Source organism: Cicer arietinum, chromosome 6, assembly GCF_000331145.2.
Source record: "Cicer arietinum cultivar CDC Frontier isolate Library 1 chromosome 6, Cicar.CDCFrontier_v2.0, whole genome shotgun sequence".
Classification (NCBI taxonomy): domain Eukaryota; kingdom Viridiplantae; phylum Streptophyta; class Magnoliopsida; order Fabales; family Fabaceae; genus Cicer; species Cicer arietinum.
In genome coordinates, this window is record NC_021165.2 from 9,350,495 (window position 1) to 9,371,286 (window position 20,792).

General features: G+C 32.2%; 5 protein-coding genes across 8 annotated transcripts; 2 read left to right on the top strand and 3 right to left on the bottom strand.

The window, feature by feature from the left end:
• Positions 1 to 40: 40 nt before the first annotated feature.
• LOC101488657 (disease resistance protein UNI-like) lies at positions 41 to 2,177 on the top strand. Of its 2 annotated transcripts, XM_027336064.2 has the most exons (3): positions 41 to 93; positions 483 to 562; positions 922 to 2,177. In XM_027336064.2, exon 3 carries the CDS (start codon positions 1,275 to 1,277, stop codon positions 1,833 to 1,835), a length of 561 nt encoding a protein of 186 aa, XP_027191865.1. In that variant the 5' UTR covers positions 41 to 93; positions 483 to 562; positions 922 to 1,274; the 3' UTR covers positions 1,836 to 2,177. The 2 variants fall into 2 exon arrangements, with proteins under 2 accessions (XP_027191865.1, XP_004504267.1); XM_004504210.4 differs by lacking the exon at positions 41 to 93 and having other exon boundaries at positions 119 to 562.
• Positions 2,178 to 3,765: 1,588 nt separating this feature from the next.
• HSFA4A (heat stress transcription factor A-4a) lies at positions 3,766 to 5,564 on the top strand. The gene is made up of 2 exons (NM_001365332.1): positions 3,766 to 4,369; positions 4,481 to 5,564. The coding sequence occupies exons 1-2, from the start codon at positions 4,154 to 4,156 to the stop codon at positions 5,468 to 5,470; spliced, it is 1,206 nt and encodes a 401-aa protein (NP_001352261.1). The 5' UTR covers positions 3,766 to 4,153; the 3' UTR covers positions 5,471 to 5,564.
• Positions 5,565 to 7,582: 2,018 nt separating this feature from the next.
• LOC101510071 (transcription repressor OFP5) lies at positions 7,583 to 9,354 on the bottom strand. Its single transcript, XM_027335698.2, has 2 exons — positions 8,254 to 9,354; positions 7,583 to 8,178 (listed from the first exon to the last, which is right to left on the bottom strand). The coding sequence occupies exons 1-2, from the start codon at positions 8,723 to 8,725 to the stop codon at positions 7,670 to 7,672; spliced, it is 981 nt and encodes a 326-aa protein (XP_027191499.1). The 5' UTR covers positions 8,726 to 9,354; the 3' UTR covers positions 7,583 to 7,669.
• Positions 9,355 to 9,810: 456 nt separating this feature from the next.
• On the bottom strand, positions 9,811 to 17,014 carry LOC101490187 (kinesin-like protein KIN-10C). Of its 3 annotated transcripts, XM_004504215.4 has the most exons (22): positions 16,645 to 17,013; positions 15,937 to 16,093; positions 15,618 to 15,818; positions 15,336 to 15,522; positions 15,021 to 15,226; positions 14,062 to 14,921; positions 13,907 to 13,952; positions 12,867 to 12,911; positions 12,725 to 12,781; positions 12,453 to 12,509; positions 12,298 to 12,354; positions 12,111 to 12,155; positions 11,970 to 12,017; positions 11,827 to 11,883; positions 11,649 to 11,705; positions 11,048 to 11,135; positions 10,696 to 10,958; positions 10,566 to 10,612; positions 10,395 to 10,416; positions 10,240 to 10,308; positions 10,092 to 10,130; positions 9,811 to 9,970 (listed from the first exon to the last, which is right to left on the bottom strand). In XM_004504215.4, exons 1-22 carry the CDS (start codon positions 16,833 to 16,835, stop codon positions 9,926 to 9,928), a joined length of 2,844 nt encoding a protein of 947 aa, XP_004504272.1. In that variant the 5' UTR covers positions 16,836 to 17,013; the 3' UTR covers positions 9,811 to 9,925. The 3 variants fall into 3 exon arrangements, with proteins under 3 accessions (XP_004504272.1, XP_073226114.1, XP_004504273.1); XM_073370013.1 differs by lacking the exon at positions 11,827 to 11,883 and having other exon boundaries at positions 16,645 to 17,014; XM_004504216.4 differs by lacking the exons at positions 11,827 to 11,883; positions 11,970 to 12,017.
• A 1,811-nt stretch (positions 17,015 to 18,825) lies between these two features.
• LOC101490948 (fasciclin-like arabinogalactan protein 11) lies at positions 18,826 to 19,998 on the bottom strand. The gene has a single exon (XM_004504218.4). The coding sequence runs from the start codon at positions 19,910 to 19,912 to the stop codon at positions 18,983 to 18,985; it is 930 nt and encodes a 309-aa protein (XP_004504275.1). The 5' UTR covers positions 19,913 to 19,998; the 3' UTR covers positions 18,826 to 18,982.
• Positions 19,999 to 20,792: the final 794 nt, after the last annotated feature.

A 20,792-nucleotide genomic window follows, 5' to 3' on the forward strand; every position in this document is an offset into this window, starting at 1 on the left:
TTGTTGAAAAGTATAGGTTTATGTTTCAATTGATCATTACACAATCACTTTCGTTTATCTTTTTTGAGGCAACGATGGACCGTCTGTTCTACGGTAGAATTTGCTAATTTATCTCGTAGCAACGGCAACCGGAACGGCACCGTTTTGATTTTCCTAACTTTTAAAAATTATTATTTATTGTTAATGTAAATTGAAATTTGGTCGAATGAAAGTGTGTACGATTTCAGATCTTGACACACCTTGCATTCCATTTTCCTTCTCAATCAAATCAATCCCTTTCTTCATTACTTAGTTTCAACGAAGCTTGCTTCTTCTGCTAACATGTCGCTGTTTAAATACAATACTCATATATTTAATTTATTCCTTTACTCTGTTTTTTGCCCTCAATCTTTAGTCTACTGTTTCTAATTATTACTTCAATTTTCATTTGTTTATAATCTTCTACTTAAAGGTTGACATAATAGTATTTACCATTGCCATAGATACAATGATGAGTGGGGGATTTGAATCTCAATCACAACCGAATCTTAATTGGATGGTCTCCGATATGCTTATTGATCAGGTATGCAGTTGCATCGGCATAAAATCTAAATCCCGCCTTGCTAAATATTGTAGCTGTTTTATTTACAAAGTTTCATTTAGAATTTTGGATACTGATTTGGAGTATAAGGCTATGTTATGAACTGATAAATAATTGTGTAATTCTACATACTTTAGTACAATGTTTGGGATGTCAATATTTTAGTTGAGATTTTGTCGATTTTTCTTTAGAAATTCCTTGAAATCAAGCTTTATAATTTAGTAGTCTGTTTGGCTAATGTTATTTCTTCCTATCCCATATCGTTTAGACAGCTTTCATTTTGTTTTTAGAAAATACACTTTGTAGCTTCATGTTTGCTTCATGTCAATTTTCTATTTCAGGCATGAAATTCAAACTTTGGCAATCTAATTGTGGTATAGTAACTCTCAGTACAGGTCGCGGATTGATCCACCTCGAGCGTGATGGGGTCAAAAAAACATATTTAAATTCTTCTATGTGAGTATTGAGTAAAGTGAAAAAAATTAGATGTTGATAATTTGACATACACATGCTTACAATATCAACTATTTATTTATAAATCAATGGTTAATGTCTCTTTACAATATAAAAGTGAGTTGCTCATTTTGAATGAGTCCAATCAAATCCTTTAAAAACATATCAATTGTGTGTCCTTTTTCCCATTAAGTGATTTAATGAGCTAATTTTTTAAAACTGTGTTGTAACTTGTGTCATTATGTATCATACAAAGGCTAATTTTGGGGACATAATTCCCAACGTGGACAATAAGGTTAAAGAACAAATAATGAGTGCACTAAGAGTGAGAGACCAAGGAGAAAATATAATCGGATTATGTGGGCTAGATAAAAGAGTCAAGTGTTATGTAAAAATAGCTATAAGAAGAGCTGAGAGAGATGAATTATTCCAAAAGATTGTGACAACAACTGTGACCAAGAAGCCAGACATTATAAAGATTCAAACACAAATTGCTGATGCAATAGGTCTGACTTTCGATGATAAGACAAATCGAGCTGAATCAACTTCTTGCATGTGTTTTGGTAATAATAAAAGAATGACAACTTCAGAAAGAGCTCATCTTCTGTGTGCTAAGATGAAGGAGCTGCAAACAGTCCTAGTTGTAATGAATGATCTTTATGGTAGACTTGATTTAGGTGCGATTGGTATCCCATTTGGTGAAGATCATAATGGTTGCAAGTTATTGCTGACATCCACAAGTTTGGAGGTTTTATCCAAACAAATGAAGGTTCATAAATTGATACAAATTCCAGAGATATGATTCTCTACCAACCAACTAGAGTGTTTGAAGCAGAGATAATGAAAATCTGAAGTCCAAACATGCACATCATTTGGAAAACACCATGTTGGAGAAAGTAGAGGTTGGCAAGTACTTTGTTGGTATAGATGAAATAAGAGTGAGTGTTTTCTGTTAAATGCTTGTGCTTGTAATCTAAGATATGAATCCAGTCCAGTGTTAAACCTCTTATAAATAAACATTAACCAAGCTCTCAAATCTTGGAAGGGAATATCCTTGTAACTTTGTCATCCTTGTCTTTTAGACTTTCCATTATGTATTGGTGTGTGATTGCAATAATAAACATATGTCCTCTGTTTTGAGTTATTTGATAGAGACATTATTTCATATATTCTATTCTTGCACTAAAGTAATTACTTATAGATACCAGTCCTAACATTCAGATAATAAGAACTGTCATGATTGATTATTTTTTAAAACATGTTTTTAAAGAGTTGGTTTTCACGGTTTTAAAATTGATTCAATATCACCTTCCTCCTTGGAAACTAAATCGATTCTTAGGATATACGTTGGTTGGACAATAACTTATTTAAGATCCTTATTATAAGTAATTCTATTTCACAACAAATGTATATATTATTGCAGCCGAAACATCATTCATGTGATTCAAAATTGGTACATAAACTATCATGCATGACACTACTACAACAAATGGACTAAGGACTATTCAATAAAGCAATTTGGAAGAGAATTGGATAATAATCAAATAAAATCTACATCCAAAAATAAAATATGATCGGATGTTTAACCGTTTGCAAATGAGTAGAATGATATTTATATTATTTAATCATAATTTTTAAATTAGTTATAAATTTGGTCATGGGTTTGGACTAATAAATTGTTATTTTGTACAATCCTACTTAACATACTTTATCACTTTTATTACTGCTCAAGGGAACTTGTTAAGAAAATCTAAAATAAAATAAAATAAAAAATATTTTTTCAATAGAAAATTACATTTTTTAAGATTTTAAAGTTTGAATTACACAAATTATAATACATTTTATTTCTTCTATTTTTAAATTCCTAACAAGTGTCCAAGGTGCACTTGTTAATATTTCTCATTAATAATTAATTATCAACAAATTAATCCTTATGACACCTAAATTTTCTAAAACAATTTGTCTATGATGACATTATTGATGTAGTAATATCTGAGAATAAAAGTTAACAAGATAAATCATTTTGCCAAACACTTTACCATTTGAGTGACGGACTTATCGATTTGCAAAAATAAAAGTGTTTACAGTTTCAAAGATTTATTAGTCTAATTCACTCTAATACTATTTCGACTGAAACCTGCTGTTTCCATTACAATTTAAAAAAAATAGAATAACTGATTTCCACCTCTTCCCATACAATTATAAGTTACCAACTAAAATGTAAGATGATAAATTGTAATGGAAGACCAAATTGTTATCATATTTGTCATTACAATTTGATCAGATTAGTCAACAATTTGCTCATATCACTCAATACAAGAACGACTATTTTTTTACCAAACATATTTTAACCCATAATTATCAAGTCATAAAAAAATAGTAAAAAAGAAAAAGTAAGTGTATATTTTATGTTTTTGCCAAAATCAACCCTGCGTTGACCTTCTGTTCATAAAAAATGTTACGCAGAAGAGAAAAAAAGAGTTTCACGAATACGCGTTTGAAGAACGAAGAAAAGAACCCTCAATAATTCGAACGACCACCATAATCTGCAAATTTTCTACAAATTTTAACCTCTCTCTTACTTTCATCCTACAACATCAACGCCGTTGTTTTTGTTTTTTTTCTTCCTTTTTTCACATTTAATATATCATTTTTCAATTATTGTTGCTTTACGTGTAAGCTCCCCCGGCTTTTCTCATTAAGGGAAACAAAACTAATACGTTAGTTTTTCTGGAAAAAGTACAACCTACGATTCTTTTAGATTTCTCCGAGGTTTTTTTGGTAAATATATAAAGCAATTAATTTTGCCTACCTACTTTGTTATTTTGATGTTTTTTTTTGGATTATACTTTGATTAGATGGTTGTGGAGTATTCTCCTTTGTGATTAGAGATACGGTGTTTTGGGATTATTGGTTATTAGGTTTTTTTTGGGGGTTTTGTTTAGGTATACGATTTGAGATTGGAAAAAAGTTTTTTTTTTTTTTTTTTTAGTTCGTGGGTTGTTCCAGAATATAAAAGTTGATTGGGGGTTTGGTTTTTTTTATTTTGAAAGATTGGGAATTGATTAGGTTTTGGGTTTTGAATTTAGGATTTGTGAGTGGGGAATTAGGGTTTGACTGATGGATGAAGCACATGGAAGTTCAAGTTCCTTGCCTCCTTTTCTAGCAAAGACTTATGAGATGGTGGATGATTCTTCCTCGGATCCTATCGTTTCGTGGAGTTTGAATGACAAAAGTTTCGTCGTGTGGGATCCAGCTGAATTCGCAAGGATTTTGCTTCCTAGATTCTTTAAGCACAATAACTTTTCCAGTTTTATCAGGCAGCTGAATACATATGTAAGTGAATTTGATGTTGGAGTTGTTGATGTGAATGATTGTTTTGTGTTTGTTTCCTTGTTTTTGTTTTTAGTTGCTTGAATTGATTCATATAGTATATGTATTGTGTAGGGATTTAGAAAAGTTGATCCGGAACAATGGGAATTTTCCAATGATGATTTTGTAAGAGGGAAACCACATCTTATGAAGAATATCCATAGACGTAAGCCGGTTCATAGCCATTCGTTGCAGAATCTTCAAGCACAAGCCCCTCTATCGGAGTCTGAAAGGCAAAGTTTGAACGACGAAATAGAGAAGCTGAAACACGATAAAGAACAACTCATGATGGAGTTGAAGAGACACCAACTTGAGTGGCAAACATATGAGATTCAAATACATTGCACAAAAGACCGGTTGGAAAAATTGGAACAAAAGCAACAGAAATTTGTGTCTTCTGTTTCTCAAGTATTGCAGAAACCGGTGATGATTGCTGTAAATCTCTTGCCACTGACAGAAACCATGGATAGAAAACGTAGGTTGCCGAGAAGTGGCTGCTTTAACAATGAAGCTATTATGGAAGATGGTATTGAAACTTCTGTAGGTTTGCCCAGAGATAATGCAGAGGGTACCTCTCTTTTGACATTAAATGCAGAGAGATTGGATCAGCTTGAGTCATCCATGGTATTTTGGGAGACTATTGCGCATGAAGCTGGTGACAACTTTGTTCATGCTCGTTCAAACATTGATTTAGATGAATCTACATGCTGTGCTGATAGTTTGTCTATATCTTCTGGGCAACTAGATGTTGAAGTTCAACCTAAGTCATCTGGAATTGACATGAATTCTGAGCCAACTGCTGCTCCTGCTGTTGTTGCATTAAAAGAACAACCTGTGGGAATCACCACTGCAGCAACTGGGGTTAATGATGTATTCTGGGAACAGTTCTTGACAGAGGATCCTGGTGCATCGGAAGCACATGAAGTGCAATCAGAAAGAAAGGATTCTAATAGCAGAAAAAATGAAGGAAAACCTAGTGATCACGGCAAATTTTGGTGGAACATGCGGAAAGCAAATAATCTTCCTGAACAGATGGGGCGTGTTGATCAAGTAGAGAAAATTTAGTAGCCATTAATTATATCTTCTGGTTGTGATGTCCCACAATCACATGTAATAATTTTGGTATGTATTGTTTCTTTTTTATTTTATTTTTATAGAATGGTATGTATTGTTTTATTTTTATAGAATGGTATGTATTGTTTCTTTTGCAATAAATACATATTCCATCATGTTAAGATGATATATTCATAGGATGAACTTAATCTTTATTCAGTAGAAATATTGGCTATACTTGTTTTGTGGATATTTACCAGCATATATAATCTTCTTTAGTGTAAGATGATTATAGAGAGGGCTTGACCTCTCTTAACCCAGCTTCATTTCTTGATTGCTTTTAATTTTAAAGGTTTGTAATTTTTCAAATTCCTTTCAGAAGGAAAATTCATTTAAAACTTTTATTGGCATCTTCTTGTTGTAGTAAAGCCATGCTACAGGATCCATAATGAGCTGAGTGGAGTCTCAAAATTTAAAGTGTTTTTTATTTTTTATTTTTTAATTTTTTAATTTCATCATAGACAGTAGTAAAGCAAGAAAATGCATTTGATTAAAGTCACAGAAGACTATGAAATTTTGAATTTCCTTTGATATGATGATGAGTATGATAGGTTTGAAGTTGAACTATTTTTTACTAGTCTTTATACTCTTCTATAGATTCAAGCTTTTGACCTTTTTATAGTGAATAGTTTAACATCTTACCACAAGCCTTATACCTTTTTAGAGTCTGCTTCTCAACTTTGAGTTTCACCTTTTGCTTTTATGTTTTTCTAAAGTCACCAAAATATGCCATGACTTGGCTGGATTGAGAAAAAATTTATCCATTAGATGTAAATTGCTCATTCAAATATTGTTAATGTTCAATTCACATTATGTGTAAATCAAGGACATCTACTACAATGGCGATAAGCACTTTGAAGATTTAGCCACGGATCATAATTCTCTACCTTTGTTAACTTTGTTTTTATGTATCTCTCTCTTAATCAACGGTTCTCTCTCCTAAATACACTAATGTCACCAAATAATAAAGTTGGAGAATTCATTTCTGTTTAGCCACTGTCCTTCTTGAAAACATTCAACTACTGCTGACACTAATTCTGAAACACATGACATCTGCATTTGGGGCAGTTCACAGTCTGGTAGCTACTCTGCCAGAAGTGAATACTAGTGGTTCTGTAATTCCAACAACAAGACAGCTCATGATCTTGATTATGAGAATGTTGGATTTTGAGACTTAAAATTCCTGAAAATATTAAGTTATTTCTTTGGTTAACTTTTCATGACAGCCTATCAACCAATGCAATTCGAACAGCTAGACACATTTCAAATACCCAGTCCTGTTGCAGATGTGATAATGACTATTAGACCATTTTGCATTGTCTTTGAGTGTGTCAAGAGGCTAAATTCTGGTTCCGCCTTGTTTAATAAAAATTCACTTTTTTAAAGTAAAATAAATTAAAACAATCCCACCGTTGTCTTTGTTACCTTCCCTACTATGTCTTATAAAAACAAAAATGAGGTAAAAACAATTATGGGTCAGTCATAAGCTCTCCGAGGCATTTTCAGTTGTGTTTATGCTTTATGCCGGTAGATAAGATAGATAAATTGTTCATAAATCAATTAAAACACAACCTAATCAGGTGATGGGTCTTGCGTATGCAAGATAATAGGATAAATAAAAGTTATAGATTTAGTTATCAAAGTTATTGGAGTACCCTTCAGTCTTCTAATTTTCCCATAATGTAGGTTATGTCAATAGCCACACATAGTATATTTATTATTAATTGCATGCTGTTTTATCATTTATTCATTCTTAATATTTAGAGGATCATAAATGGTATGGGGGACCTTTTTCAAGACCACTGTGATATGCACAGCAACATTGTCTTGAACTATTCATGCATTCTTTTTGGAATCTCAATAGCTTTCACTTCTCACTTCTGCTTCAAACTTTTTGCAAAGCCTAATGCTGAAGAATAAATGCATTGCTAAAATCCAACTACTACACCCATCTTAACTTCAACAACATAAGCAACCATTATTTGAGTGCAAATAACTTGGTACTATACAGATTTGCATGCACATAAGAACTTGTTCTTTTTCTTTGTGCAAAGTCTATGAATAGAGTAGTGAAATTAAATATTAAAAGTAGAGATTATAACTTGAACAAGAACAACTATTTACAATTCTAACAGGAAGTTGTTAATCATACTAACAACTTGGCTTGTCTGATGGACTCATATATAACCATACCTTCCGAAATGCTTTGATAATGAGATCATGATATTCATTGGAATTCAAAGTTAAATAACATGCTAATAGCTCTTCCATTTCTTCTGCCTGACTTATCTGTTTCTCTTTAATCATCTCAATCATTGAATCTATAAAATCTTGCTGTGGATCCAAAGAACACTTCACCACAGCAAAACTATCTAGCCCTTCTGTTTCCTCCACAATTTCCTCTTGTTTCATCATGTTTAGTTTTGCTTTCTTTTTGTCTTCTATAGCCTTTATTCTGCATATTTCAACCTTAGTAGCCATCCTTGGAGAATGTACTCTTAATTTGGTGGTGCTGTGCTTTGGTTTCCTCCTCTGAAGTTCTCTGCTCACATGAACTGATCGCCTCTTTTTGTTAACCTTTGCTTTAAACTCCTCACTTTCTTTCACATTCTGCCACACACCATTTTCTCTGATACTTCCAAGATCAGAAGTTTCTGCATCTACATAAGAGGAAAACAAATGGGTTGTTGGTGATTCAAATTGAAGTTCATTTTTTTCTAAGGATTTACATTTACTTGATGCAAATAATTCAGCTTCCTGTTCTGCATTCTCTAACTTCAAGAGCTCCTCTTGTAAAACTCGCTGTGCTTTCCTCTCATATCTCTTCTTTAAGCATTCAAGTCCCTTTGCACTCTTAGTTTCATTCCCCAATTTTCTTTCTTCTCTTCTTCTATATCTTTTAGCATCCAAATTGTACATTTCTGGCTTCACAATATCTTCATTTTTCTTCTTTTGCTCATTAGTAACTTCTTCACCAAATGACAATCTCCAGAAAGCATCGTCATCATCACCTCCATAAAACCTGCCTCTATGATTTCCACATGCAAATTCAGGTGGGGACTTCTGTTTCAGCTTTTCAGGTTTTGACTCTGAGTCTGAGTTGATTTTCATTTGTTTGAACTTTGACAGCCATGAAAATGGAGATACATGAGAGATGAAAGAAGGCTTAGAAGAAGAAGAAGGTTTTCTACCACCCCCCCACTTCATTATTTGATTTCTTGATTTGGTTAAGGTTTGTAAGTTTTAAGAAAAGAAAGAGAGAGAGAGAGAGAGAGAGAGAGAGAGAGAGAGAGAAGAGTTGTGGCGGTTAGGGGGACGGTTAAATAGGAACGTGGTTGTTTGATGCTATGTTATGTTTTCAAAAGAGATACCCGCCCCATTTCTGTGACCACTTTACCCACTTTTCCTGCTTTTTCCTTTCTATTCCAAAATGATTTGTGCCAATCAGTGGACCTCTTTTTAATGCTCACGGTACAGAGTAATATATAAGCAGTTACAATCAACAAATTTTTAATCAGAAATAAATTGTGAAAGAAAAATTACTCGCAGACTATATTATAAGAGTTAAATGGAGATATATTCTCATAAATAATAATTTGAGAATGTGTTCATTCATTTTCTTGATAAAATCACGTGTTTCCTCTTGAATGTGAAGAGACATATTTTATGTGAAATTTTCCTTTTTAATATCTCACCTCTTAAATAATTTATGAAACTTCTTTCAATATCATATTTCACCATTCTAAACTTCTTCTTCGTAGTTAAAATAAAATGTTGACTAGATTCTTTTCAAATATTTTCCTTGTTTCACCAACAAAAGCAATGGAGGTTAAATATTTTTTTTATATTACAGAATAATCTTATGAACATAGAGTAAAAATGTATATCAATATCAATATCAATATTAAAATCAAATGAGACTATTTGCAATGTATATTTTTGATAAACACAACATAAGAGTTCTTTCAAAATAAAAACAATTTACTAAAATTAATTTGTAAAATGTGTTATCAACAAATATTATTATAAGCATTTTTTCAATCAATTTTTTTAAAGTATTACAAAAACAATAACTTAAATTTTTATTATATAATAGAAACAAACCACGGCAACACACAAATTTAACTCATTTTTTCCCCATTTTCCCTAGTATTACTTGATTTTGATGTCACTTTTCCAAATGTGTTATCCATGGTTCTCATGAGAAAGCACATGATTTTTCTCCCATGAACTTCTTTATATAATAACGATGGACAAATTATATTAAAAGTCACTTGATATACTATCGAGGATGAAACAAGGAAAAAGAATTACCATTACATACTCAAATGTCACACAACTCAAGGGCAACTTCAGGTTGCCACCATAAATTTAATCTAATACAAGCATTCGATAATGTCATTAGAACTAATCGAAAAGCTCTCCAACTTCCTTCTTCATCATTTTCTTAATCTACATAAGAATTAAAAAAATAATAAGTAGATGCCATTGACTAATTTATTACATTGTTAGTCATGACAATAAAACATGCAAACTCAAAAACAATATGACAATATTACGAGAACAAGGATACCTGCTTTGCAGAAAGTCCAATGTCCTTTAAGTCGTCAAGCTATTAATGAAAAATTGCACAATCCCAAAATTAAGTCAAATACATAAACACATCTAATTGTACGTAAGTATTATAATATTACACGAATAAAACTTATTTTAGGACATACACTCTTGAAAGGTTCTGGAGATTCTTCACGAAGCTCAAGTATATAGGTTGCTCTTTTCTCTCCAATTCCCTATAAGATAATGTTTGGTCAATTAAAGTATTAAAGTATACTACAAAAAGAATCAATTTAATATTGAAAGGGGAAGCATTTCTAACCTTTAACTTTTTTAATTCATCTCTGTCAATTATCAGGAGAAAAAATTTAGTATAGAAGAAAAAAACAAAAAGTAAACAGGTGAGATTCCAAATAATACAACGTATAAAAATGTGTAAAATATTTATCACAATTTTTATACTCATCTGCATATGAAATACACGTCTACTTACTTTTCAGCTGTGTTTAATATCCTAAGATAGTCTTTAACAAGAGAATGCTGCAATTAAACAAAATTGTGAGTTAAAACAATGAAAGTAAACATTAGAAGTTCCCATTGACAGTATTATGAATAGATCAAACCTTCATTCCAGAACCATGCATGGCGAATGTTTCCCAAGGACTTTTGGTATTCACTAAATCTCGTCTTTCAATTATAGGAGTTACTGGTTCTGCAATTTCAGTAGAAATTTGATCCTCAAGTGAAATGCATCTCTTTTCTGGTAACTGTAGAGTTAATGGAGTTGACGAAACTAGAGATTGAAGTTCACGCAATTGAGAGCTAATGGATGGTGAGCAATCTCCATTTTCCATTAAACTGTTGTTTTCCTTGTTCATGTTATAACCTGTAATGATGAAAAAGAATCTATATAAATATGTATCACATGACTAGTCAAACAATTTATCTCTCAACAATTCATTCAGTCACATCTACCTTCATCGGCTATCAACAAGTCTTTGGAGTAATTAATGGCATGAGGGGCATGTATCTCATTATGATACTCTTTATCATCATAAATACCCTACCGAAACGCAATATAAATAGTTAGTGTTCCATACTTAATATTACCAATATAATATGCCAAAATTTTAGTACAAGAAGTTGATAGAGACCCGAGTAGAGGTCATACGTAAAAAAGGGATATTAAGAGTGGTGAGAATATAGGGTAAATTATGAGTGCGGTAGGATGCTTAGTTGGCAAGTTGTTATGCCTTATTAGTATAAATAGTAAGGTGAGTGAATTGTGGGGGCATTATGAAGAATATTTTGCGTGAACCATTTATGGTTAGGCAGAGAGGTTTTCTCCTTCTCCGAGGAGCTTGGCTCTGGGGTAGATTGGGATCATTTCCCTTCTATAGTTTCTTCTCATTTTATCAATTAAATACATGCTAATTTTCTATTGTTTGATCTCTTTCTGTACTTAATTTCTGTCACTAAAATCACGGGTTACATCAGAAGTTTTCATAGAATAAATGCCAAATTGAAAATTAAAAGGGAAAACAAACTTTTGACGGTATTAATGGAAATGAATTACCTTTTCCATTATGGGATTCACTTTCACTTCACTACTAGCATTAAGAAATGGGTCATCCTACATACACAAATATTTATCAGTTTCCTTAATGAACACATGACATGTTTGAACTTTGCAAATATTTTTGGTTGAAAGAAGGTCCTGAAAAAAAAAATATTTTACTAGATTAGGTCATTACATTTTCCTTTAACATATTGAGTTTGACCTTATTACTAGTATTTGCAAGAGAATTGTCCTGCATAGAAAATTTTCCGAAGTCAAGTAAATAAAATGAGAACAATTTCTTTGTGTAAGTTGTGTTCATGTAGAGATTTCAGGTACCATAGAGTTAACATGGACATCATTTCCATCTTCTAATAATGAATTGTCCTGCATTTATTACACCAATTGATCTTTTGAGATTTGCAATTTGTTTATCATTAACAACATAAGAAACAAAAATATAAATAAAAGATGCATTACCAATAAAGGCTCTGATGCTTTCGTAACTTTGGCAATGAATATTTCCTGCAAAAAAACAAATTTTATCGATTAATGACATTGTGGCACCTCACATAGTCCTACTATTGGGTTCGTGATAGGATCTTGCAATTCCTATCTTAGAAGAATAGGAAAAGGAAAATTATATTCTACAAGATCAGGTCATTACAGTTTCCTTCACCATGTTGAGCTTGACATTATTACTAGCATTTGCAAGAGAATGGTCCTGCATAGAAAATTTTCCGAAGTCAAGTAAATAAAACGAGAACAATTTTTTTTGTCTAGGTTGTGTTCATGTAGGGATTTCAGGTGATTATTTATTACCTTTTCAACTCTAGAGTTTAGTTCAATATGATTTCCGCTTCCTGTTAATGAACTGTCCTGCATTTCAAACACCAATTGATGTATTGAGCTTTCTAATTTGTTTGTCATTAACAACATACGCAACAAAAAAATATAAATTATGCATTACCAATACAGGCTTTGATGCATTAACAGTATGAAACTTGACAATTGTTTGTGTCAGGTAAACAAAATGAGAACAATTTTGTGTCTAGGTTTTGTTCATGTTAGGATTTTAGGTGATTACTAATTACCTGTTCTACCATAGAGTTTACATGGACATCATTTCCATCTTCTGATAATGAATCGTCCTGCATTTGATACACCAGTTGAGCTTTGTAATCTGTTTGTCATTAAGTACATACGAAACAAAAATATAAATAAATGATGCATTACCAATAAAGGCTCTGATGCTTTTGTAACTTGGGCAATGGGAATTTCCTGCAAAAAACAAGTTTTATCGATTAATTATAGTGTGGCACCTTACATAGTCCCTACTAATGGGTTAGTGATAGGATCTTGCAATTCCTATCTTAGAAGAATAGAAAAATGTAGTCTAGTTTACACAAATTTTGTAAAAAAATCAAATGGCTAATCTAAACCTAAGGCCAATATCTCTATTTATAATACATAGGGAAACAGAAATACCAACTAACTCCAACTAATGTAACTAACTAGGAAGCTACATTCTTACCCTTGTTATTATTGCTATAGTAGACCATGATTCTTTTATTCTTGTAAATAGGGTTTACTTGAGAACCTAACAGTTAATCACACAACCTTCTCCTCCATCTCTGTAAGATTTCAGAGTTACATATATTATATGAACCTTGGATGTCCTAATTTATCAATAAGAAATAAGACTTTTGAAAACTTTCTTCTTTATGTGCAAAGGATGATAGAGCCTATACTAAAATTAGTTAACACTTGGTCAAACTGAGTTCTAGTATTTGACTTAGTATTTATTCCTCACATGTAAAAACACCTAACAACACGTATATTTGATTATCAATTTGAAACATCGCTTATACTAAAATTAGTTAACACTTGGTCAAACTGAGTTCTAGTATTTGACTTAGTATTTATTCCTCACATGTAAAAACACCTAACAACACGTATATTTGATTATCAATTTGAAACATCGCTTATACTAAAATTAGTTAACACTTGGTCAAACTGAGTTCTAGTATTTGACTTAGTATTTATTCCTCACATGTAAAAACACCTAACAACACGTATATTTGATTATCAATTTGAAACATCGCTTCCTAGTTTGAGCACAAAAGGAGTTGGATAGGTATTTATGGCTGTATACTTTTCTTGTCAACCGTTTCTTCCGTTAAGCCAAGCAGAAAGAGTTGTTCCTTTCTTGATCTCATTAAAACAAACACACAAAAATAATACAAAAGTATTTATTAGAGCAAAGAAAAGCATACCTTCTCAGCTTTAGCAGCAGAGTGGCTGGCTTCTTCAAACAATTTCCTTCAATTGAAAGGAAAAAAGTCAATATCCATAAACAGATAACAGTATAGAAAACTATTTAGTGTTTAACCTAATAAAATAAAATATGTATAAAAAACTCAATACAAACCTTCCTTTCATTGCAGACTTAACAGCAACAACCCCTTTCTTCTCATGTATATGAGATTTGGAAACTGGTAATTTCTTTGTGGTTGCTGAAACACTTATGGGTATCTTGTTTTTGTGAGAAATGATTCCCTGTAGAGCTGGACTTGCACTTTTCTTCGTGGAATCTGAGGCCACAGTCTGTCTTGCTGAACTGGCATTTTTCTTTGTGCAATCTAAGGTTACCATCTGTCTTGCTGAACTTGCACTTTTCTTCGTGAAATCTGATGCCACTGTCTGTCTTGCTGAGCTTGCACTTTTCTTTGTGGAATCTAAGGATACTGTCAGTTTTGCTGAACTTGCACTTTTCTTTGTAGAATCTGAGCCCACTGTCTGTCTTATTGAATTTGCACTTTTCTTTGTGGAATCTAAGGATACTGTCAGTTTTGCTGAACTTGCACTTTTCTTTGTAGAATCTGAGGCCACTGTCTGTCTTATTGAATTTGCACTTTTCTTTGTGGATTCTAAAGTTACTGCCTGTCTTGCTGAATTTGCAGTTTTCTTTGTGGAATCTAAGGTTATTGTCGGTTTTGCTGAACTTGCATTTTTCTTTGTAGAATCTAAGGTTATTGTCAGTTTTGCTGAACTTGCATTTTTCTTCGTAGAATCTGAGGCCACTGTCTGTCTTATTGAATTTGCACTTTTCTTTGTGGAATCTGAGGTTACTGTCTGTCTTGCTGAAACTGCATTTTTCTTTGTGGAATCTAAGGTCACTGTCTGTCTGGCTGAACTTGAACTTTTCTTTAGGGAATCTAAGGGAATTCGCTGACATGACCGTGATGCTAAGCTTACCATGTAAATAGTGTCTTGGCAAAATGATGGGTTCTAAGATTATATCAAAGAAAAACAAAGGACCAAAATTAAAATGAACTTACTAATTGCAAAACAAGAAAATAATATTTGAACTAAAAATCAGTCACGTACCAAGCACGAAACCAACAAAATTTTGCTAGTTCCCCTCAAAGAGTCCTGCAACATACGTGTGAGTTTGCTTTCCCGGTAGGGAACACGACTTTCATTTGTGCTCAAAGCATGACAAACATTCAGTAAGGCGTAAATTGACTTGTTAATTTTGTTATTCTCAGCAAGACCGGAGCCATCACTACTTCTCCTTCTAGTATCTTCATAACCTGATTATAAAAATATCAATACAGTTAGTCAAATCTTAAATATGTCAACAAGAACCAGAAAATAAAAATAACTACGATTACTAGACATCTTTAGTTGTTTAGGGGTTACCTGCCATGTCAACAAAATTCATTTTGCTCACAAGACCATCTACGCCTTCATTCTGGGAAAAAACACTAACAGTTAATCCCATGTGGCTTCTACAAGCATGCTCAAAGCCTTTTTTGGGTGCAGCCTTTTGTGCAGAACATGCAGTGATGTATAATTTCTGAAACTCGGCAATGGATTTCACAGGAGTCTGCAAGCAAAAATGCAACAATATTACTTGTCTACTATCCAACATTAAATTTTCAATTATTTCAACTTAGATAAACCAACTACAATTGTTATTACCTGAGTAATTCCTTTAAACTGAATTCTTCCGTGATCTTCAAGCACCAAAATTGGTGGTTGTTCTGGATTTAATAAATCGACAGCATGGTCCTGGTGATCAACCTCATAGAAAGATACTGCTACAGATTTCCCATTTTTCTCAGCCATAGAGAGATATTCAGAAGTAGCCAGCACTGCCAAACCCGGTCTCTCCAAAGAACCCTTCAAGAACAAAAGAATTGTTAAAATCAAAAACAGAAGAAATATTGTTCACAAAGCCTACCCTCCCCCACCAAAAGAATAAATATGGCACAACACAATTAATTGAATTGAGTCAAACCTGAATTAAGTGAGTTTTTCCGCTGCCTCTAGCTCCATGAGCAATAACAGTACTGTTAAGACCTTCAAAAGCTGCCAAAACAAGAGGCTTCACCTCCCTTGAATAGATAATTTCATTATTTTCAAGTGCATCATAGCAATAGTCCACTGAGTACCGACTGCACCACAAGGTTAACATTAACACAAGTAAGTGTCATCACCCCATTTAAAACAATAGGCACAAAAAGAAAACAAATACAAATAAATTAATGGCTTTGCTACAACTACAAACTATAAGCTTTTCATAGACAGCGCTGCGAAGCAACTAACTCTGTTACAATTTCTCGATTTTTTTCCAATTACAATTTATCTTTCTTCAACCTAATTCCACGAAGCTGAAACTGCAAATTCAGAAACTAACCATACCTAATTGCAAAAATTACAAGTATACTAACAATACATAATTTGAGAACCAAAAACCCTGAAAACTCAATTTTTTCTAATTAATATGATTTCTCATTCTTCAATCGAATTTCACGAAATCACAATGCTGAAACTGTATAATTCAGAAACTAACCCTTCCTAATTACAAAAATTACAATTTGAGAGCTACAAATCCTGAAACTCAAATTTTTGTAGATTTCTTTCAAATTATTACAATTTGTCATTCTTCAATGGAATTCCACGAAAACAATAAGCTGAAACTGAATAATTGAGAAACTGAATATACCTAGAAGATTGTTCTTTAAAGGAGATAGTGAAATCCCCCGAATTTTCTCTGTTCACCGAAACCCAGTCAACAGGTGTTGAAGATTCAGATGTGAAATTGGTATCTGGATCCGAAAAGCCACGGATTTTTGCCACGACACGAATTTTTCGACCCGGATCGGACGCTGTTAAGCCGAATTGGGTCGATGCCATGGAAACGAAGGGTTTAGAGTTCTAAGTGAATTTGAGGGATAGAGAAAAAGTGTGAGATGAAAAAGAATAAAGAGTGTGTTGATTTTGAGAAGAAAGAAAAATAGAAGAAGAAGCTAGAAGTGGAAGTAGCCGTTAGAATTGAGAAATAAAGGAAATTCGAAATGTACTCGCGCTCCTGTTATTATGGGAAGATATTTTATTGAATTCTTCTCTTACACGCTTTATAAAGACTAAAAACCAAATTAATTTTTAAAATATTATATAGTCAAAATAAAAACTTTAAAATATCATAAGTTTTACTTCAATTTATGATGATGACGGTGTTAATCTGAATACTTTTATTTTATTTTTTAAAAATTATAAGTGTCGGTCACTTAATTATTTAAATTTGTAATTAGATAAAAATAATTTTTAATTTTTGATGAATATATAGTCTTTCATGGAGTATCACATTGTGTGCAAGTCGGTGCAAGTCAACTTAGTATTACATAGAATGGATTAAATTAATTGATTTTAGAATGAGTTTAAAATGACTACGAAGACTTATTTTTTAACTTTATTAAATATATTGTGCACTTTTTTTATCTTAAAAAAAATGGTAAATTTTATCATAATTAACTCAAACAATTGTGAGTCTCTAATTTAAATCCTAGACGAAATGTTCAACCTAACAAAATTAATATTTATTAATTGAACTAAAGTTTAAAGACAATGTATTGTAGACTTTAATGACAACTTCCTCCAATTTAATGATATGTCTTGTTGAAATTATAATCAAACATTAGTAAGAGAATACGATAGGCTGCAAAGGTAAAAAAAACTTTAAAGTAACAATAAGCTATTTTTCTTCATCTATGGGTTAAACATCAACTCTAATTGTTATTAAATGTCATTGTGTAAAAAAAATTGTTATCGCAATGGTTAGAAATGAGAAGAACCTACATAGAGAATTCTTCATATGTCATTTGCCACTTTTATTTATTTGATTCAAGTTATTGAATATGAAAATTATTATTTTTAATATATAATAAAAGAGTGTGAAATAATTTCTATTATTTTTGAGTAAGTTCTTATAAAAATAAATTTAAAAATATAAAATTCTCATGGAAAAGTAAATATAAAATTAAAATCACATTTTTAAAATTTATAACAAATGGATGAAAGACTAGATACTTATGAATACTAAGTCAAATTAAACAAGATAAGAGTACATATTTAAAAAATCACATTCATTCAAATTAAAAAAGTATATTAATAGAAAACAACATAAATATAAATTTATTAAAATAAAAAAGATAAGTTGCAAATAAATTCACAATATCTAATTTGATAAAATAAAACAATAATTTATATATAAATTTAACAAAAATAAAGTGATCGAAATACTTATGCATAAAAAACTTCTACATAAACAACACTGAACTTTTTCCTCAATATTGGAAATACACAATGCATTTGTTATTGCAATAAAGACAATGCTGCCTTTTGAAACTTGGCTTCCCTTAAGCATCTAACTAATGGAAAACATTTCATTAGTGGGGGGGACTCGATCTTTGAAAGAGAAGCTCCACACTATAGTTTCTTTGACATATCTAAAATTCATATTTTGATTTTACTTAAAGGATATACCAAATTATTAAGGACATATAATTTTTTTAGAAAATACCTTTTGTCCTGAATGGTAGGTACTTCTCTATGCTTTGGAATAGGTTGCATTAATCAACCATTTATTTATCATGATTATATTTATACCACATTGCAACGCCTTAGAGGACTATTCTCAAAGGAAGGTTTCTTTTGATCATGGGATTTGGATGTTGACTGAAGGACTGTATTTATAATACAAACATCTATTGGTATATAACATGGAACAGTACTCAATCATTATTTATTGTGTAAAAAATTATATACAGGACCTAAGTCCCTCTTGTATAAATTGGATTCAAATATTCCACGAAAGAAATACAAATCACAAGTTACCAAAACAAAATAAACAAATAAGAAGATGAATAAATAGTAAAAGAAACCCAAAATACAACCATCATACATGTTTTTCACACAGAATCACTCACACACCCAAAACAAAACAGAACAAAACCTCAAAAAAGCATAACAAAAAAATCACTGAACCCTTTCAACATTCCACATTACAAAACAGAAACACCCACCAAACCCATTCCAACAACAAGAGCAAACCCAACATTCACACACTCCGCCGCCGAAACACTCGCCGGCAAATCCTTCCCATCATCATTATCATCACTACCATCATCAACAGCCGAAGAATTCGTTTTTCCACCTTTAGGCACACCCTTAGCAACCGCCGGCGCCGGAGCTTTCGCCGGAGCCTTCGCCGGAAGAACAAGATCAAGAGGCAAAAGCACTTTATCAACCTGATAAATAGCAAGTTTACTATCCGTATAAACAGTTCCGGTAACGGTAGCATTAACAGCTCCGGTAGCCATACTAACTTGATTTCCACCGTAAGTAGTTACGTTAAGTTGAAGCCGAGCATCGTCACCGGCTTGCGTTTGAACAGGATTCGTCAAAGTATCGAAATTTGTGATCGAAATGAATGAAGCGAGTGTGTGGAATTGTAAAAGTTCAACTTTTTGTCTATCAGATAAGGAATTGAGAAACCCTGCTTTGAGTTTTGAGAATGATGAGTCTTCTGGTGCGAAAATTGTCAACCCTCCCGAACCTGATGATGATACTAGCTGTGAATTGAGTTGGTTGATTAATTGTGTTGTTTTTAGAAGACGAATTAGAACGGAGAATCTTTTTCCTTTTTGAAGAATGTTGATTATGTCTATGGTGGGTCCTTTTGGGATTATGGGGGATGGTGCACCAGTTGGTGTTGTTGGTACAAGTGGAACTGTGTTTAATCCTGGTGATGGTGCTGTTGCTGTTGTTGATAATGGCGGTGATGATGTTGGTGGTAATGGTGGTGATGGTGATGTTGTTGGGGGTTGAATTGGTGATATTTGTGCTAAAGTTGTAGTGGTGGTGTAGAAAGTAATTGCTAGAATAAGGAATGAAGTGGAAATTAGAGATTGTTGTTGCATGATATTCTTCATTTTTGGTGTTTTGTTTTTTGAAGTGTTGTTGGAATTGATGTTTGTTTGTTTGTTTGTTTTGTGTTGGTGTGGAGGAAGAGGGAGAAAGGGTTGCCTTTTATATAGTTTAGGGGGGGATTGAAATCAATGATTGGTTAATTAGGTACAATTTTTTTGTCAGAAAGGTACACTTTCTGATAACTCAAATATTGTTTGTGCTGTCATGGAAAGGTGGTGTATCATAGTATGATGTAATTATAAGATTTGTGAATGATTAGAAGTGTTAGTACAGGCATGCAACTATTTGATTTCACATCATTGTTACAACTTACAATCAGTTGGATGAACTTTAAAGATTAAAAATAGATGGAAAGGGGATGATTCGTTTGTATATAGGTTTAGTATTTCCATCAATATGGAGGATGATTAAATAAAATCAATATATTTTAGCTCCATAGGTTGCATTTCAATTGTCTGAAACTGATAGAAAGGATGGGGGGCCTAATTCCATATATGAAGATTATTATTAGATAGGTGTACCTATATATCTATTGATAATGTCCATAGCACTTATAGTGATTTTCTTTTAACTTGAGAAAGATAATGGAATGACTAATTCTTATTCTATGTCAATCAAATAGATCCATCTTCTAAGTTGTATGCAAGAATATTTCTATTTTGGACTTCGCTTTGGTCCTTAAGTTTTAATTGTGCGAATTGAAACATCTAATATCATTTTATTATAATTAAATTGTGTCATCTAACAATAGTTTATGTGACTAACATAGATATGAAATAGTAATAAATAAAGTCAACATATAAAATGTGCATGTGGACAAACAACACATAAATGATTAATAAATAACAATGAACATATTAGATATAAAGATTTATCTTTTGT

Bases quoted from the DNA above. Each gene is read 5' to 3' on its own strand.
- LOC101488657 (XM_027336064.2), top strand. From the start codon at position 1,275: ATGTATCATACAAAGGCTAATTTTGGGGACATAATTCCCAACGTGGAC.
- HSFA4A (NM_001365332.1), top strand. From the start codon at position 4,154: ATGGATGAAGCACATGGAAGTTCAAGTTCCTTGCCTCCTTTTCTAGCA. The intron at 4,370-4,480 runs GTAAGTGAATTT...TGTATTGTGTAG, and splicing joins TCAGGCAGCTGAATACATAT to GGATTTAGAAAAGTTGATCC.
- LOC101510071 (XM_027335698.2), bottom strand. From the start codon at position 8,725: ATGAAGTGGGGGGGTGGTAGAAAACCTTCTTCTTCTTCTAAGCCTTCT. The intron at 8,179-8,253 runs GTAAATGTAAAT...CCTCTTATGTAG, and splicing joins AGCTGAATTATTTGCATCAA to ATGCAGAAACTTCTGATCTT.
- LOC101490187 (XM_004504215.4), bottom strand. From the start codon at position 16,835: ATGGCATCGACCCAATTCGGCTTAACAGCGTCCGATCCGGGTCGAAAA. The intron at 16,094-16,644 runs GTATATTCAGTT...CTTGTGGTGCAG, and splicing joins TTTAAAGAACAATCTTCTAG to TCGGTACTCAGTGGACTATT. The intron at 11,706-11,826 runs GTAATGACCTAA...TTGTGTATGTAG, and splicing joins TCAATATGTTAAAGGAAAAT to GATGACCCATTTCTTAATGC.
- LOC101490948 (XM_004504218.4), bottom strand. From the start codon at position 19,912: ATGAAGAATATCATGCAACAACAATCTCTAATTTCCACTTCATTCCTT.